General features: G+C 26.4%; 5 protein-coding genes across 5 annotated transcripts; all 5 read right to left on the bottom strand.

Annotated features, from left to right (window-relative positions):
- Nucleotides 1–1532: 1532 nt before the first annotated feature.
- On the bottom strand, nt 1533–4586 carry Phum_PHUM405010 (uncharacterized protein; the record flags this gene model as incomplete). The annotated part of the gene is made up of 2 exons (XM_002428801.1): nt 1533–2167; nt 2258–4586. The coding sequence occupies 2 exons, from the start codon at nt 4584–4586 to the stop codon at nt 1533–1535; spliced, it is 2964 nt and encodes a 987-aa protein (XP_002428846.1).
- A 2872-nt stretch (nt 4587–7458) lies between these two features.
- Nucleotides 7459–9726, bottom strand: Phum_PHUM405000 (uncharacterized protein; the record flags this gene model as incomplete). Its single annotated transcript, XM_002428800.1, has 5 exons — nt 7459–7480; nt 7867–7987; nt 8079–8306; nt 8385–8994; nt 9571–9726. The coding sequence occupies 5 exons, from the start codon at nt 9724–9726 to the stop codon at nt 7459–7461; spliced, it is 1137 nt and encodes a 378-aa protein (XP_002428845.1).
- An 861-nt stretch (nt 9727–10587) lies between these two features.
- Nucleotides 10588–12246, bottom strand: Phum_PHUM404990 (uncharacterized protein; the record flags this gene model as incomplete). Its single annotated transcript, XM_002428799.1, has 7 exons — nt 10588–10714; nt 10827–10953; nt 11066–11243; nt 11350–11405; nt 11541–11679; nt 11758–11837; nt 12189–12246. The coding sequence occupies 7 exons, from the start codon at nt 12244–12246 to the stop codon at nt 10588–10590; spliced, it is 765 nt and encodes a 254-aa protein (XP_002428844.1).
- A 3240-nt stretch (nt 12247–15486) lies between these two features.
- On the bottom strand, nt 15487–16141 carry Phum_PHUM404980 (uncharacterized protein; the record flags this gene model as incomplete). Its single annotated transcript, XM_002428798.1, has 3 exons — nt 15487–15631; nt 15777–15889; nt 15974–16141. 3 exons carry the CDS (start codon nt 16139–16141, stop codon nt 15487–15489), a joined length of 426 nt encoding a protein of 141 aa, XP_002428843.1.
- Nucleotides 16142–17223: 1082 nt separating this feature from the next.
- Nucleotides 17224–19068, bottom strand: Phum_PHUM404970 (Keratin, type II cytoskeletal, putative; the record flags this gene model as incomplete). Its single annotated transcript, XM_002428797.1, has 6 exons — nt 17224–17514; nt 17601–17725; nt 17822–18008; nt 18493–18634; nt 18751–18886; nt 19005–19068. 6 exons carry the CDS (start codon nt 19066–19068, stop codon nt 17224–17226), a joined length of 945 nt encoding a protein of 314 aa, XP_002428842.1.
- Between the last annotated feature and the right edge of the window lie 309 nt (nt 19069–19377).

The raw sequence follows: 19377 nt of genomic DNA, 5'->3' as shown, positions 1-19377 counted from the left end.
AATTATTATTATTATTATTATTATTATTATTTTACGATTTTTTTTAGAAAAAGAAAAACAATTTTATTTTTCGATCCCTGAACCAAATTTGAAAACCGTAATAATAATAATAATAATAATAATAATAAAGTTGAACGAACTTGTAATTTTTTTTTTTACATTTTTTTTTTTTTTCCCCCGTTTCCGTTGAATTCTTTTTATTATTATTATTATTATTATCATTATCATCGAGTTTTAAATCATTTATAATTGCATGAGAATTAAAATCACATTTATGAAAAAAAAAAAAAAAAAAAAAAAAAATTTTATTTATTAATAAGTTTGCCAAAATGATTTAATAAAAAAAAAACTTCAATTGTAACTTGAATAATGAATACGACGTCAAAAATCATCTGTCATTATTATTATTATTATTATTATTATTATTATTATTTTTAATTTGAATTGTTTTAACAACCGTGAGAAAACGTAAAAAACATTTTTTTTTTTTTTTGATTTTTTCACCTTAATTAAATGTTTGCCAAAAATCATTCAAAAACAAATTTGATGCATATATGCATAACATTTTGACGTTTTCCATTATTATTATTATCATCTCTAATTCATTCATTCATTCATTCATTCATTCATTCGTTCGTTCGTCCATTCGTCTATTTTATTTACGTCGTTATGGATAATTTTCGGTTTGCCATTTTTTTAACGGTTTTTAAAATTTGATAATTTTTTAAAAATAAATTGTCTTGACGACACGCCATTTTGTTTTTATTTATAATAAATTATTATTATTATTATTATTATTATAACATGGAATCGAGAAAAATTTGTCCTATTTAATCGTCGGCATCGTTTGTGTCATTTAATATATCCGCCATTTTTTTTTTTTTTCACAAAACAAATTAATATTAATGACGTAGAGGCGAGGGAAAAAAAAAATCGAAAGTCGTTATTATTTTTAATTATTATTATTATTATTATTATTATTATTTTGTTTATTTATTTGAAATCGAATAAAAATAATAAAAAAAATGAACGGAAAATTTAATTTAAAATGTATGAGCGTGCGCGTGTGTATATATAGAAAGCGTAAAAATAAATTGAAAACGAAAAACAGGAAATTAATTTTTTTTTTAAAACGTTAAAATTTATACGAGATCCTCGCGGGGGTCATTTTGCACCGAAACCCCCCCCTTCCCCTCCCCCTCCTCCTTCCACCACCGCCATTTAAAAAAATTATTTTAAATCTATTACGTCATAAATCGTTACAAACCATTAAAATTCGAAAAAGTTTTATTGATTTGACATGAATTCAATATAAAAATAATTTAAATTTTCTTACCCGATTATTTCTTCTTCTTATTTAATAATAAAATTATTATCATTATCATTATTATTATTATTATTTGTAGTAAGACTGTATATAATAGTTCAGTAAACTAACACACAAAAAAAAAAAAAAGTTTTTTTTTTTAAAGAAAATAAAACTTAATAACTACGACGACGAATTTAACAAAAGTAAGTATTTCCGGTTTTTCTTAATATTCTTCTGAAGTTGGAGTTATACCGTTTAAATTAATTTTAGGTTCTTGTACTCGATAATCTATTTCCGGGCAGCAATACATGGTGAAACAACGGGCAGCATATTTAGGAAGTTTCATTGTGGAAAATACGTGAAGAGGTTCGAAATATTTTATTCCCTTTTCGTCCATGACCGCATACGGAACCTTACCGGTCAAAACTGCACGAGCTGCTTCTCTAGGTACCACTGCTTGAAGACCTGATTTTAATATCAATAATATTTTAGGTCTTTTCGTGTTCGATAAATAATCTTCGATGGCTAAATTATTACTTGATAGTAGGAGAGATAATGGTATTTCCGCCGAAGATTCCAAATTTTTTTGTGGTACTGCCATAAGTGCCGTGCTACACCTTAATAGTTCCCTAACTGACGAATCGCTTTTCGCCGCTTCCGAATTGACCGTTAATTTTTTCAACGCGTTGGCAAATTTTGGTTTTGCTTTTGCTATCTGATGCATAACCATTAATTTTTGCAAAATGGCTTTAACTGAACTATCGTTGCATAACATTTCAATAACGGCAGGATTTGTTGCAGCGACCATGAGTTTACTTGCGGTGTTACTCATTCCCAAAGCTTTTGCTAGACCTATGGCTTGTTGTAATAAATTTTCAAAATCTTCTTCTTCTTCTTCCTCAACTTCTGCATCTGCATCTCCTTCTGCTTCTCCTTGTTGACGTTTACCTTTTCTACTAGATAAAACATTTATTAATTTTTTTTCTGTTTTTTCTTTTACAACCGACACTATAGCATTTTGAAGAATGTTTTCTAATTGTGATTTTGACGTGACTTCCTGTGTTTGACTAATTTGTTTTATGACTTCCGCCACGAGATTAGAATCGTTTGAAAATAATTCATTAAAACCTTCCGACATGTTTTCGTTTAATATTTTCGATATTTTTTTAATTACTTTATTAGGTTCGGAATTAACATCGGTCACAAATTTAATTTGATCTTCTAATGTTTCACAAATTTCTAAATAATTTAATACTTCTAGTCTTATTTGATTTAAATTTTCCGGAGATTTTAAATAACTATTAACACTTTCTATAACTTTTTCTATCGATACGTCATCTAAGGTACTTGCTTCTTTCAAAGTATTCTCCAGAGCTAATGAAACTGCTACCATTAATTCTTCTTCGGTCAAATTTTCGTGTTTTCGACATTCGATCAATGACGATGCGACTATAACCCGTAAATATTTTTCTAAATTTTTACTTTCTTCAACTTTTTTTACCAATTCTACTCCCACGTCATTTAAATTAACGGAAGAAGTGCAAGATTCATCCAGTTGATTCACTTTTAATGCGATTTGTGCTAATGACCATACTATTTGAGTCATTTTGGCTGCAGGTTCTCCGCTCAGGTTCAATTTTTCTAAAGCTAAAGGTAGGGAACGAACGTCCACTCTTGGAAGTTCTGAACTTATTTGTCGACCAAGGGACATGCCAGCTTCCGATAATTGTCTAAGCATTTCAGAATTAATAGATGCCGTAGAATCGCAAGCGAAGTGACCATATGTCGGACGAAGTAATTTTAGTTCTTCCGGAGTTACTTCGAACCCTTGCACCGAGTATTCTTGTACTCCATCAGTTGCATTTTCTAAATCTGAAGCTACGAATCTTAAACCTTCCGGTGTTTCCACTACTTGCCCGGAAACAAATATGACTTGATCTCCCGTTTCAATTACTCTTCCAGGTACGAAACAAGGACCGTCTACGGTTTCTATAACTCTTCCAGGAACGAACTTGGCTTCGTGACCCGTAACAATAATTTGTCCGGGAATAAAAGTCGGTCCCGCTTTAGTTTGTATTATTTGTCCAGGTACGAATTCCGGACCGTTTTCAGTCATTATCGTTTGACCTGGTACGAATTTCGGGCCCGTTGATGTTTCGACCATTTGTCCGGGTACGAATTTAGGTCCTTCGCGAGTTTCGATGACTTGTCCAGGTACGAATTCTTCCCCGTTATTAGTGACGACCATTTGTCCAGGAACGAATTTTTCTTCAAACATCATACCCGGTACAAATTTAACACCGTTGTCTTTTTTTTCTAATCTTCCGGGTATTATTTTACCCTCGGGTAGGTCAACGATGGACGCTCCAGGATAAAATGAAAAAGATTCAGAAGTCTGGACAATGTGACCGAAAACAGGATCACACGCTTCGGTATCCGAAAGCATTTGTTCTTTAATATAACTTAAATTATGCATGCGATTCTTCAACCTTTCCTTTTCTAGAAGTTTCGATTGCAATAATTTTGCTTTTCTTCTTTCCTCAATATTTGCATTTTCCATGTCTTCTTTATCGTACAATTTTTCTCGATCTTCGAAAATTTTCTTCCTAGATTTAAGCGCTTCGATATTTTTCGCTTTCCTTTCATCTTTTTCTTTTTTTTCAGCCATTTGTCGTGCAAGAACTTCTTCACTGGGACCCATTCCATCAAACATGACCGTGTCTTTATTCATAATAAAATTATCAACGTTCACCGTCACATTAGGCCCGTGATACATTTTTATCAATATCGTATCACCTTCTTGTCCCAACATAACATCTCGTACGTCACCATCTCTGACCGCAGCCTCAAGTCCAGCGGGAATAACCAAATTCGTTTTCTTTTCTTCGACGCAATACACGTAACGTATGTTAGAACTATCATTGCTATCCTTCAAGGACATGAGTTTAAGTAAAGATTTTTGATTTTTTTCATCTTCGTCAAATTTCGGGAAAAGGTATTTGTAACCAGGTATCAAAACGTGAGGTTTACATATGTCATCCATATTGGGATAATGATGTGGACCCTGTCCTTCGGATTTGGCTGTCACTTTGCAATGCGTTCGCAAATTTATTGCCGCAGCGAGAGCAGGTATGTAATGATGACTGGGAAGACCTTGAGATTTATTTGTTATCCTACAAAGTCTTTTAGCATCAGCCGGTGAAATGGGTGGTAAAATGGGAAAATAATTAGGCTTTGGTAACCCTCGGGATTTTCCCGTTATACGACAAAACGACATTTTTTTTAAAAACTAAAATATTTTCGTAAACATTCAATTCCTTTTTTTTTTTTAATCTGACACAATTTGTTTATAAAAATTCGATCGATATTTATTTAATAAAAAATGACACATAAAAATATATTAATAATAATAATAATAAATAAATGTCACACAAACACACTTATTAAAAAATAAAAAATTAATATTATTTAAAAAATAATTTTTTTTTTGTTAATAATAAACCCCGTTTCCCGTATAAACTTTAAACAATTAATAAAAAATATTTATATTAATATAAATAAATATTAAAAGAGAGAGAGAGGGGAGAGAGAGAATGAAAATTAAACTAAATCACAAAAAAAAAAAAATTCCCGGATTTAATGTGTTGATTGTTAAAAATCTTTCGGCTCACTAAACGAAACGTACTTGAAAAATGTTTTTTAAAAAAAAAAAAAAAAAACCGGGACTCAAAATAATTTTCCCAATTTAAAATGTCAGAAAGATCCCTTTTTATCTAAAGGGATTCGTATAAATAAAATATAAAAAAAACTAAAAATAATTCTCAATATAACTTAAGAAATCAGTTTATTGCACTTCTTGGTTAACGCAAAAAAAAAAAAACTCTGGTTAAACTCAGTTGTAAAATGGCACACAAAACATTATTATTATTATTATTATCATTATTATTATTATTATTATTATATTTTTCCTGCCGTTTATTGACTGACAGTCCATTAAAAAAAAAAAGTGACGAAAAATCTCACGGAAGAAACTTTTACGATTAATATAAATATTATTATTATTTCTACGTAAATATTTTATTACTCGTAAATCGTTTAACGTATTTATTAATAATAATAATAATAATGATGATGATGATTTTTTTGTAGGGGGATGAAATTATCATTTTGAAAAAAAAAAAACAAAATGGCGGGTTACTTACTTGATATGGAATTTTTGTCGATATAATTTCGCTACTTATTGTTGTTATTGTTCTTTTACTCGAAGTTCTACTAGAAGACGAATGATAAGACATGATTCCTCTGTTTGTTTGTTTGTTTGTTTAATACCTGAAATTAAAAATAACGTTTGTTTAAATACCTGAAAACATTTTTTTAAAAAAAAAAAGATTTGTGATGAGAAAAAATGAACGATGATTAATTGTTTCGATGTAATTAATTAATTATAATAAATGAAAAACATAAAAACTTACTTTCATTTTGTTCGTTATATAATTAATATGTTGGGGGGCGGGAGGGGGGGGGCGAAAGAAAAAAGAAAAAAAATAAACGATTACTAATCTCCGATGAGTTTTTGCCAATTTTTTTTTTTTTCTTCTTCTTCTTAAAATTATCAATTCATTTTTTCTTTACCTATCTTTAAATTTTTTTGTACTGTTGGCCCCCTCCCCTTTCTTCCCTCCCCCCCGTACACGAAATGAAATGAAAATTTTTTATTTAAATCAAAACCATCGGGAGTGTGCCAAATACAAAAAAAATTGTCATCATTTTACCAAGAATCATGAATTTAATCATTTTATTATCATTAAATTTTACTACATCAACAGTGATTGTTAAATTAAAATAAAATCTTTTCGTGTAAATAGACAATAATAATAATAATAATATTAAGAAGAAGAAGAAGAAAAACCTACGAAAAAAAAAAAAAAGAGAATCGCAATCAGCAAAAGAAAAAAAAAAATGGCACATTTTCCTTCTCCTCCTTGAACGTCAATTTTCCCTTTTTTTTTTGTTTGATGGGTCAATAACATATGACAAGGTGTTATTATTATTATTATTATTATTATTATTATTATTATTATTATTATTATTGAAATTAACAAGACAAAAGTTATTAATTAGTGCCAAAAAAAATAAATATATTATCAATATGTGTGGGGGGGGGGGGACTTTAAAAATAAAAAAAATAGAGAAAGTACTGGAACGAGGGAAAAAAATCATTTAAAATTTATTGATAATTATTATTATTATTATTGTTAATTTAAAAAAAATATATATAAACAAATAATTAATAATGTTATTATTTAATATTTAAATAAATTTCCATAACGACGACAACGACAACAAATTTAAATAACAAATAAACAAACGTTAAATTTTAACGGAAAATTTTTTTTAAAAAATATTATTTATTGTAAAAAATAATAAAATAATAATAATAATAATAATAAAAAAAAACGATTTATTTATTTTTATTTAATAAATTTATTTAAAAATTATTATTTGTTGTGCCAAGGCTACGCTCAAGCTATTCATAGATAAAAAAAAAAAAAAATTTTTTAACGGTTTTGTTTTTTTTTTTTAAATATGTCGCCATTTTAAAAAATAATTTTTAAATAAAAATATTATTTAAGTGTAATAATTTTACTTATAAAAAATTTATTAAAATTATTATTATCATCTTATTATCGATGATGATTATTAATAACAAAATTTTCTCCCGTAATTATTTTTGATAATAACGCAATGTTAAAAAAAAAAAATTTTTTTAATGGCCGACAGCCAAAGGAAGTATAAAAACTCAAAATACTTCTTGACATTTTTTTTTTTCTCCGAAGTTTGGCAAGTTAACTATTGTGTTATTTCACACTGATTTATTTAAAATGTTTCAGATAAATAATGTAACGAAAAAAATGGTGGGAGAGAAAGATATTGTTTAAAAAAAAAAATAAGTAATAACAGAGAGAGTGAGAGAGAGAAAGAGAGAGAGTGCGTATGTGTAAATATATAAAAAAAATAATATTCTTACCTATACGTATATATATATATATAAAAAAAAAAAAAGAAAGAAAAAGAAAAAGAAAGAAAGAAAAAAAAAACGTTAACACATGACCAACGAAAAGCACAAACTGAAGAAGGAGATCTCAAAGTCATTTATTTTCTGCGCAAATCCTTTTTAATTTTAACAACAACAAATAAATAAATAAATAAAAATACGGCTACCGTATTTACAACAACAATTATTATTATTATTAAAACGATTAACTTTATTTTATTTTTTTTTGTATTTATTTATTTTTATTTATTTACATAGAAAAAAAAAAAAAACTCATGTTTGTTACATTATAATCAACTGAATAACTTGCATTTATTAATATTTGAAATTATTATTATTATTATTATTATTTTCATTGTAATCAATCAATCAATCAATCTTTTCTTTTATAAATTTTTTTCCTGAAATTATTAAAAAAAAAAAATTTTTTTTTTTTTTATTATTATTATAAATAATTAATTAATTTTTTTGTAAAAAAAAGGAAAAAAGGAAAAAATGTAACCTTTTAAAAACATCCATTTTTGATTCCATTGCTGACCATACATCTGTACATTTTGCAGCACAGTTAGAAAATGTCCAAACGCCAAAAAGATAATCTTCACTTTGACAAATTTTACATTGACCTTAATTTAATTAAAAAATAAAATTTAAAAAAAAAAAAAAAAAAATTAAACAAAAAATTTTAAATAAATAAATAAATAAAAATAAACGAACCGATAAAAACGGCAATTTTTCGTTTAGGAGGATCGAGACCAATGATAATAAGTGGTCCCCCTTTTTTCGACATTGATATACCTTCCAAAAACCAATTTTTATCAATGATTCCACTTTTTTTTAAAGATTTAAGTTCTATTTTTAACATTAAATTGGGTAAAATTGTTAAATTTAAATCGATTCCTAATGAATTACTCGACCATAGACCTTGAGGAATGCAACCCCGATCTGAAACATATTTGTATTAAATCCGTTAATGACGTCATCCAAAAAAAATTCATAGAGTGTATAACGTAACGTACGTACCTATTTTCATATTGTGTAATTTAGCGGAATCCGCTTTTTTCGATGTTGACGTTTTGTTAACGTTGGTACCATTGGTTATATTGTTCGTACCATTAGTTAAATTGTTCGTACCGTTCGTTAAAGTCGTACCGTTTGTTAAATTCGTACCGTTGCCAACATTTGTTGTCGTCTGGTTTGAATTTACGTTACCGTTGTGAGCGTTATAAATGTCCGTTTTGTTGATTGTTCCCAAAGCGTCGGATAATTCCGACAAAACCGGAATAACGTATTTATCTATTTTAGTTTTTATCGTATCCGGTGCGGCGGTCATTTCTTTTTGTAACAATATGGCTGCGGTATCGTTTAATTCTTTTTGATTCATCACATCCGTAACATCAACTTCATCTACATTAGCCGGTTTTCCTTTGAGTACGCTTTCGACTTCTCCCAATATACGATTTAAATTGTTGACATTTTCAATCGGTGATGATGATGATGATGATGATGGTGGTGATAAATATTTACCCCCGCCGTTTTTATTGGAATCTTCCAATTTGTTATTATCTCTCAATCCGACCGTGTTTGAACGAAACGATGGTGAACCTTCGTATATGTTCGGATCGTAGGGATGCTGGAATGATATTTTTCGCAGCGACGTTGGCGACAATGAATAATCATTTGAATCGTCGTCGTAATAAAATGGCGAAGTAAAAGACGATGAATTTATTTGACATTTTTTTTTTAAATTACCACTACTACCACTACTCCCAATACTACCACTACTCCCAATGCTACCAATACTCCCACTACTACATTCCCTCGTAGGAAAATCGTAATCGTATTCTCTTTGATTGTTTACGTCATAATTTAACTCGTAATTATTATTATTATTATTATTATCATTTTTATCATTATAATAATAATAATAATGTGGATATTTAAATTTTTTTTCATTCACATTATTTATATTGTTTGTGTTAAATGCACTGCGTTTGTTTTTATAATTAACTATTCTTCTGTATATCGGATCAACTGATTTTTTTTTATTAATTAATTTAATATCGGTATTTAATTGTCGATATTTTTTTCGATTTTTATCTACTGGATTTAACTTTCTACGAGATTTAACGTCGAATGAATGAATGAATGAATTTTTTTTCATACCACGCGTAATTTTATTTTTCAAATATTTTTTTTTCCTATCAACATAATAAAAACTATTTGGATTAAATAAATGATTATTTTTCATTATTTGTATGAGTTGATTACGTATTTGATATTTATCTTGAGGATTTTCAAATTTCAATAATAAATTTAAATCTTTTAAAATGTCTTTGGCGGTGGTTTGGTGGATGTTGTACATGGAATTCAAATTTCTCGTTATTCCAATTTTATTATTATTATTATTATTATTATTATTATTAATGTTTGAAATTTTCCTTTTTCGAAAAAGATCCTTAGGTAAACCTTCAGACACGGTTATTATTAACATAATGCAAAAAAGGAAAAAGTATTTCATTCCTTAATAAATATTTTGTTTTAAATAAAATAATTTTCTTTTCTTGTATCATGCCAATTTTTTTTTCCACAATTTTATCCATTTTATTAATTATTTAACTTTTGATTATTTTAATACAATAACTTGGTAATCTAAAAAAAAAAATTTATTTTTCTTTTAGATATACAGTTATTTTCAATATACAAATATATATAAAAAAAACTTTTGTTTCACCGCCTTGTATTATAAACAATATATTTGACATAACCCTTAAACACAAACACAAATGTAATTTTTAATTATTATTATAACAATGTCTTTTAAATCAAATTAAAAATAACAACAATAACTTTCTCGTCGTCATTATCGACTTTAAATTGCATCCATTTTCAAGAAAAAAAAAAAAAAAAAAAAAAAAAAGTTGAAATTTTTTAATGAAAATTACGGTTGAAAAACATTTTTTTTTCCCTTATCGTACACATTAACTAACTTCTGCTGTTTGATGGGGCTGCCACCTTTAGATTTTTTTTAAAAATAATAACTAAAACTATGAAAAAAAAAAAAAAAAAAAAAAAAACATATTTAGATAGTAATTTTTTTATTTTATTGAAAAAAAAAAATGATTTTAGTAATTGTAATTTACGACAGGAAGAAAACAACAGAAAAGAAAAGAAAATATCACACCATATAATTTCACAAAACAAAAAAAAAAAAGAAAAAGAAAAATTACAATTTAAAAAAATGTATATTTTCAAGTTCGGGGGAAACGGAAATTTCAACGACTAACGTTCCAATTATTTCCGAATGATTTGACATGTTTCGAACATCTATTGAAAATGGTCCTCTGTTGAAACTTAATAAAAAATCATGAACTGTAACAACGGCAACTCTACATAAATAAATAAAAAAAAACAAAAATTAATTAATAAATTTTATTAACTTTATAATATTAATTAATTACTTACCCGATATCTTCGCAATCTTTATCTTCCAAATCTGTATCGGTTACTATTTTAAATATAATCAAATCTAATTCGAGATTATATTTTACAGAATTTAAAGCTTGTAAATGTTTATCTGTTATGACAATTTCTAAAAACAAACAAACAAACAAACGTTTAATTAATTTTCCAAACGACCGTTACTCGACCTCAACAAAAAATGTGAAGGAAGAATTAATTATTATTATTATTATTATTAGTACCGATTCGAAAATTAAATTCGCATATTTCGTCGCTTGTTTTAGGTATGGGACGTGATTCTGGAGTTTCCGTATTCTCTCCTTTAACATCCAGAAAAATAAAATCCGCAAAAATTATGCTGTAACTATTTCTTCTCCAAATATCTTTTGTGTCGTCTATTTGAAAAGAGATAATTGATATCTGACAAAAGAAACAAGACAAAATTACAACAACAACAATAATAACAGCAATAATAACAACAACAACAACAATAATAATAATAATAATTTCTTTACAACTAACTTACTTCTATGACTTTTCCATCTTTTATAGATTTTCTTTTCATTGTCTTTGGTTTTTTGCCTAAAGAAAAAAAATAAAAGTAATAATTAAAACTTTTATCATCATCATCATTTTATTATTATTATTATTATTATTATTATTAATAATTTTTTAATGAGGATTTTGTTGAAGTACAAGATGATGTATGACACTTACCGTAGTTAGCAATGGCTTTATTTATATTATCCGAATGTGAATTTAAAATTGAACTTCGATAAAAATTGGATGATTGCGTATTTTCTTGTCCTCTTTTAAATTCGGAAAATGGAACCTCGACGTATTCCTGCATATCTCCCTGTTAAACAATTAAAAATTATACAATTTGGTAAAATTTGGAACAATAACAAAAAAATAATAATAATTTACCACTTACCTTTTTTACCAATGGCTGCTTCTTATCTAATTTTTCATCGTTGTTATCAGTATCATCGCTTGAATTTAAAAATTCTTGATCTACAAATCTTTTTTTCACAACCGATCCTTTTGACCTGTGTGTGTGTGTGTGCGTGTGCGTGTACAATTTTAATAATTAATTCTTTTAAATTTAATTAATATATTATTTATTTATATATATATAAGCTCACTTTTTAAAAGAAATTTTTTCTTCGTTATTCTTCTGTGGTTCCATGTAAAAATTTTGACTTCTCGTCGTTCCTGGATCAAAACTACAGCTAGGTACGACTCTTTGAAGACTGATTCTGATGAAAAAAAAAAAAAATAATAAATATTTTAGTGACAAGTAAGATTTATAAAAATCAAGAGGTATATATATATATATAAAATAAATTTACTTTGGATGTAAACTATCCCTTTTATCAGGTTCGTTAATAACTAATCTGCTAAATTCTTTCGATGGCTCCATTTCTCCTACTTTTAGTCTTGAAAGATAAGGAGTAGTTGGGATGGGAGTACTAGGAATACTTCTACAATTAACAAACACAATTGTAAATAATTATCAAATTGACAATATTTTTCAAAATAAAAATGATTAATCAATCATAATAATAATAATAATATTAATAAATTAATTATTATTAAATAAAAAATTAATTATATGGTAAATTATTTATAAAAATCAAGAGGTAAATATATATATATATAATAAATTTACTTTGGATATAAACTATCCCTTTTATCAGGTTCGTTAATAACTAATCTGCTAAATTCTTTCGATGGCTCAGCTTCCATTAGTTTTAATCTTGAAACACCAGAAGTAGTTTGAATGGGAGTACTAGGAATACTTCTACAATTAACAAACACAATTGTAAATAATTATCAAATTGACAATATTTTTCAAAATAAAAATGATTAATCAATCATAATAATAATAATAATATTAATAAATTAATGATTATTAAATAAAAAATTAATTCTATGATAAATTATTTATAAAAATCAAGAGGTATATATATATAATAAATTTACTTTGGATATAAACTATCCCTTTTATCAGGTTCGTTAATAACTAATCTGCTAAATTCTTTCGATGGCTCAGCTTCCATTAGTTTTAATCTTGAAACACCAGAAGTGGTTTGAATGGGAGTACTAGGAATACTTCTACAATTAACAAACACAATTGTAAATAATTATCAAATTGACAATATTTTTCAAAATAAAAATGATTAATCAATCATAATAATAATAATAATATTAATAAATTAATTATTATTAAATAAAAAATTAATTCTATGGTAAATTATTTATAAAAATCAAGAGGTAAATATATATATATATAATAAATTTACTTTGGATATAAACTATCCCTTTTATCAGGTTCGTTAATAACTAATCTGCTAAATTCTTTCGATGGCTCAGCTTCCATTAGTTTTAATCTTGAAACACCAGAAGTAGTTTGAATGGGAGTACTAGGAATACTTCTACAATTAACAAACACAATTGTAAATAATTATCAAATTGACAATATTTTTCAAAATAAAAATGATTAATCAATCATAATAATAATAATAATATTAATAAATTAATTATTATTAAATAAAAAATTAATTCTATGATAAATTATTTATAAAAATCAAGAGGTATATATATATAATAAATTTACTTTGGATATAAACTATCCCTTTTATCGTATTCATTATTTACTGGTTCGGTATATTCTTTAAAAGTCTCTGGTTCTACTATTTTTAATTTTGAAATATGAGGAATACTTTGAGCAGGAGTATAAGAAATACTTCTAGAACTAAAACAATTAAATAATTATTAAATTAACAATATTTAATAAAAAATAAAAGATAATTAATCACAATAATCACAATAATAATAATAATAATAATAAGCAGATTGCAAATTATAATGGCAAAGCCTAATCCCGTGAGAAAACTGAAGAACAAATGGGAACAGAAAAAGTTGCTTGGGCAATATCTAAAAAAAGTAAACGTCTCAGATATTAACAAGAAAAGCACGGATAGCTGGTTAAGGGGTGGTAAGTTAATAAGGGTTGAAACAGAAGCGTTTATTACAGTTGCACAAGACCAGGCACTGCGGACTCATAACTGTGAGAAGGTAAAAAGTCCGCCAAGATGGTATGTGCTGATATTGGGAAAACATGAATATCTGGAGAGGCACAATAACATTTGTCAATATCTTCATTGGAATGAATATCTGCCGAGAATATGGAATGGATGGATTACTCAAGGAGTGCTACCACCACATTCCAAGCCCGGTTACGACAGTAGGTCCGCGCACAGTTTTGTATGATCAACAAATCCACACTGACAGAACTGTGCCAGCCAACAAACCGGATATCATCCTCAGGCATAATGCGGAAAAATAGTGTAAGCTAACTGAAGTATCCGTGCCGGCAGGTTGGCACCAGACAGCCAAGGAAGCAGACAAAAGGCTGAAATAGCCAGGATGTGAAGAATAAAGACAGAAACTATCCCGGTCATCGTGGGAGCAGCACTGGGAGCCATGTTACACTCAATGAAAGGAAATTTAAAGAAGATTTTGAAGAACCTAAAAGAAGATACCGTACAGGAAATCGCACTATGTGGGACGACCCACATTCTTAGGGAAATACTATAATAACGCACCAATAAAATTCGACCATTTATCCCTAAGGAATCGTCGGGTAGAAACCTGGAATAAATGCTTAAAAACCCGGACAAATACAAATCTTTTCGTGTTTAAAAGTGACAATAATAATAATAATTATTATAAATCCATGATTACTAAATAAAAACTACAGTTAAGTGCTACACTTTGAAGACTGATTCTGCTGTAATAAATGGTCTATGGTAAATTATATCAAAAGATCAATAGATAAATATAAATAATAAATTTACTGTGCAATTAAATTATCCCTTTTATCAGGTTCACTAATGATTGATGGGGTAAATTCTTTCGATGGCTCAGCTTCCAGTAGTTTTAATCTTGAAACACCAGAAGTAGTTTGAATGGGAGTAACAGGAATACTTCTAGAACTAACACAATTAAATATATAATTATTAAATTGACAATATTTTTCAAAAAAATAAAAAAAATGATTAATCACAATACTAATAATAATAATAATAATAATAATAATATATAAAAATTTAAATGATTATTAAAATAGAAAAACACAATTTACACGCACTAAGATAGAAAATACTTAAAATATATATAAAAAGTATAGTTAGGTGTTATTCTTTGAAGACCGGTTCTGGAAAAAAGTATTTTCATAGTAAGTTATTTAAAAAAAAAATATAAATAAACAAATTATAAATATATAATTATTAATTTACTTTAAACATAAAATTTCTGTTTTATCAGGTTCGTTATTCATAAATTTGTTAGATTCATTCGAAGTTTGCATTTCTACTATTTTTACTATCGGAATAACACTGGTAGTTTGAATAGTAGTAGTAAGAGGAGTACTTCTAAAATTAACACATTTTTTTTTTTTTTTTTTTTTTTTTTTTTGTCAAGGAAAATAAAAAATTAATTAATCACAATAATAATAATAATAATATTAATAAATCCATGGAAATTATTAAATCAAAACTACAGTTAGTTCCTACTCTTTGAAGATTAATTTTAATTGGAAAAAAAAAAAAAAAAATTTTACTGGCAAGTTATTTCGAAAAAAAATCATATGATAAATTTACTTTAAATTTGCCATTTCCTTTTTATCAGGTTCTGTAATGATTGCCGTATTTGTATTTTCGGTCGAAACCTCTGCTTCAATTATTTTCACCCTTGAAATATTAGAAGTGGTTTGGATGCATGCAGCAGGAATATTTCTAGAACTGACACAATTAAATAATTATCAAATTTTTCTTTTATTTTTTAAAAAGAATTGATCACAATAATAATAATAATAATATTAATAATGTTAATGATTAGTAAATATTTTACGATGATTATATTGTAAAATGGGATTGATATGCTTACGGTACGGGTACTTTTTCAGTATTGTTAAATTTCGTTAGGAAAGATTCGATTTTTCTAAGAGTAAAATTAAATTTATCTTCGTTGACTTTAATTTCCGATTTTAAACGATTTATCTATAAATTAATAATAATAATAATAATTAATGCAAAAAAAAAAAAAAAATTTTGTTTAATTTACAAAAAAGGAAATGTACAAACTTCGAAACGGAGTTCGTCGCACGTTTCCGTTTGCCTTTTCAACATGTCTCTCAAATACATTGCTTCATTTTCCATTGTTATTTTATCCGCAGAAGTTATTGTTAAAACGTCCGTGAATGGATCTTCCTGAACGTTACCGGGATCCTCGGCATGTCTAAACAAAAACATTTTTTCCAAAATATCAAAATAATATTTATGTGAACCTAATAACAATGGCGGAAAATTAAAAGAAAATTTTTTTTTATAAAACACGTGATATGTGTTAGTGATAGCGTACTTGAGTTCAATATTACTTACATGCGGCTTTTGGCCAGCTGACCAGAGCAGAAGAAGTTAGCCAAGTAGTGAATCTATTTCTTTCAGGTGATACAGATTAATTTCAAGGAACAAAACTTCAGACTACAAAAAAATTAACAAAACTTTTGTTAAAAAGTGAGATCAAGCTGGCCAAAAGAACATAGTGCTTAAACTTTTTTTCCCCCCCTCCCCCTCCTACTACTACTACTACTCCTAAGTTCTATATATATCGATTAAATAATTGTGTAGATTTTAAAATTATGGTGCAAATATAAAAATAAATTAAAATGGCGATTAATTAAAAATCTTTCCTTTTTTTTTAACATATATCCAAAATATTTACTTAGTAGAGAGTAATAAAACTTACATTTTAGTAACAGAAGCTGCATTGAAAGGTGTGGCATCTAAAAAATATATTTAAAAATTCTTATTTTCTACATTAAATTTAATAATAATAATAATAATAATAATAATAATAATAAATTAAGGAAAATTTTAATTGAAAAAAAAAAAAAAAAACAAAAGGTGGGATTTATTTACCCTCGACAAAATCTTCATCGTTCGTCGTTCCTTTTTCTGGTAAAACAAAAGCATTTGTACTAATCTAAAAAAAAAAAAAAAAAATTATAACAATTTATATTATATTCATTATTATTATCATCAAAAAAAAAAAAAAGGGAAAACTTACAATTCCTCCACGTTTCACATTTTTCCTGAAAAAAAAGAAAATAAGTTAGGTTAAAAAAAGAAAAAGGGAAAAATACAAGAGATTTTCCTTTTATTAATTTTAACTTACCCATTATTATTATTATTATCAGAACTATCGCAAACACAATTTGGAGATTCTTCATTACATGGTTTTTTATCCTGAAAATATTTAAAAGAAATTTTTTTTAAAAAAAAAAAAAAAATGAATGAATAATGATGATTTTTTGGATTAAATAATGATATTTTCATACCCAAAATGATTGTATGAGTGCCATGAGTTTTAAATTTTCCGCTTCTAATACTTCGTTTATCTTCCTTTCAGAATTTAATAAATTTCTTATGTCGTTTGCTTCATCTTCAGATTCACATTTTTTACCCAAAAGTTTTAAATTTTCCGCTAGCAAATCTTCATTTTTTTTCCTTTCTGCATTTAATAATTTTCTTACTTCGTTTGCTTCCTCAATTGAATCACTTTTGCTATCCGTGATCGCTTTCAATAATGAATCATTTCTTACTTTTAAAGCATCTCTTTCTTCCTAAAAAAAAAGTACATTTTTTTAAAAATTTACTCTACACTACTCTTTTATTTAAAATAAAATATATATATATATATTATAAATACTTTTAAATCGTTGACTCTTTCACGGAGTTCTTCTTCTTCAAATTTTCTTAAATTTTTTTCTTCCAATTTACCATTTAGTGTTAAAATTTCATCTTCTTTAGCAGATACCATTTGTAAAGCTTCATCTGAAAAAAAAAGAGTGAAATTTTATTTTTTTTTTATAATTCTTCTTTTCTCTATTCGTTTTGTTCATTCGTTATTAAACTCATCCATTATTTTACCACTTTCTTTACGAGCTTTTTCCAATTCATCTTTCAAAATTGTTTGATTAGCTTCAGAATTTTTAATTTCAGCTTGCAGAGCAGCAATTTTAACAGCTTGTTGTTTTAAAGATCTTTGCAATCTGATAATTTCAATGTTTTCCTTAACTATTGTCTTTCTGTTATCTAGAGAATTTTTTTCCATATCCTTTACAATAAACAATATGTTTTTTTAACCAGTTAATTTTTTATATATATATATATAAATAAATAATTTTATTACCTGCTCTAAATATGTGATCTTAGAATGTAAATTTTTAATTTCTTCATTAAGGTCTTTGATATGCATTTCTGCTTCGTGTAGTTGAGACTCTGTTGTGGTATTTCTGTTATTCGAATTGTAAATTGTTCTAAATCATTAGATTTTTAATTATGAAATGTTTTAAATGATTTAACATAAATAATAATTTATAAATAAACATTAATATACTCACTCGTTTGGAGTAGTGGCAGGTTGTCTAATAGACATTAAAGGTGAAGTGTGGGTCGAACGTGGAGTAGAACGAGAAATTTTATTAAAAGAAAATCCAGATAGTTGCTGTTTAAGTACCTGAAATAATATTTGTTTAACATTAAGCATAATATTATCAACAGATTTCTTTTCAAATTAAAAAAAAAAAAAAAACACTTACAATATTTTTATCTTTTAATGCATAATTTTCATGTTGCAATTCAATTATTTTTATTTGTAACTCTTGAACTTCTTTAATTTGATCTGAATTTTTTATACTACTTCCTTTTTCATTAACAAGTCTTAATAATTTTGTACCAAGCCTGTAAATAAAATTTTAAATTGTTATAATCAATGAATTAAATAAGCGATTAAGAACCTAATCGAAATAAAAGTTGAATGGTGAGTAAATTTTATTAAATTTGTGTACTTATTGTACCTTTTTATTTTTTCTTCTTGGGTATTCAACACCTTTTTCAAATGCCTTTGTTCATCAGAAAGTCTTAGGTATTTATCCTCTAATTCGCATCTTGGTAATTTATCTAATATTTGATGGTCGATTCTTTCGAGAAAACCTAAAATAAAGGGTTTTGTTAACTCAAGTTTTTCATAAGTTTTTTCCCTTTCTTCCTTACAAAAAAAAAAAAAAAAAAAAAAGTGATATACTTAAACAGTAAAAATATTAAAATATACCTTTGCTACCTCTACTAGTATCTTCTTTAACGGGTAATAAATCTCTATTAGGATCGTTCGCCATAAAAATATCAGTTATAAACAATTAAATTAATAAATATACAAAAAAAAATCCCTTTAAAATCTATTCTAAGCTTAACATAAACAATTAAAATTATTTTTAAAAATATTTTCGTAAAAATAAATCAATTTTTTTTAACAATATATAAGGATTAATATATTGGAATGAATCAAAATGAAATCATACTTTCCCTCCAGTAGTATAAACGGTTGTAAATAACAGTTGGGAGATTATAAGAAGATGGAATTTTGTAACCGGCTTCAGTTGTTTAGTGTTTAGTTCTCAATTCGGTGTTTTGTTGTCAGTCTTTTT

The sequence above is a fragment of the Pediculus humanus genome, genomic scaffold (assembly GCF_000006295.1).
Source record: "Pediculus humanus corporis 1103172107995 genomic scaffold, whole genome shotgun sequence".
Taxonomy (NCBI): Eukaryota; Metazoa; Arthropoda; class Insecta; order Psocodea; family Pediculidae; genus Pediculus; species Pediculus humanus.
Note: the sequence above shows the minus strand (reverse complement) of the source record. Positions and strands in the feature narration are given on the sequence as shown.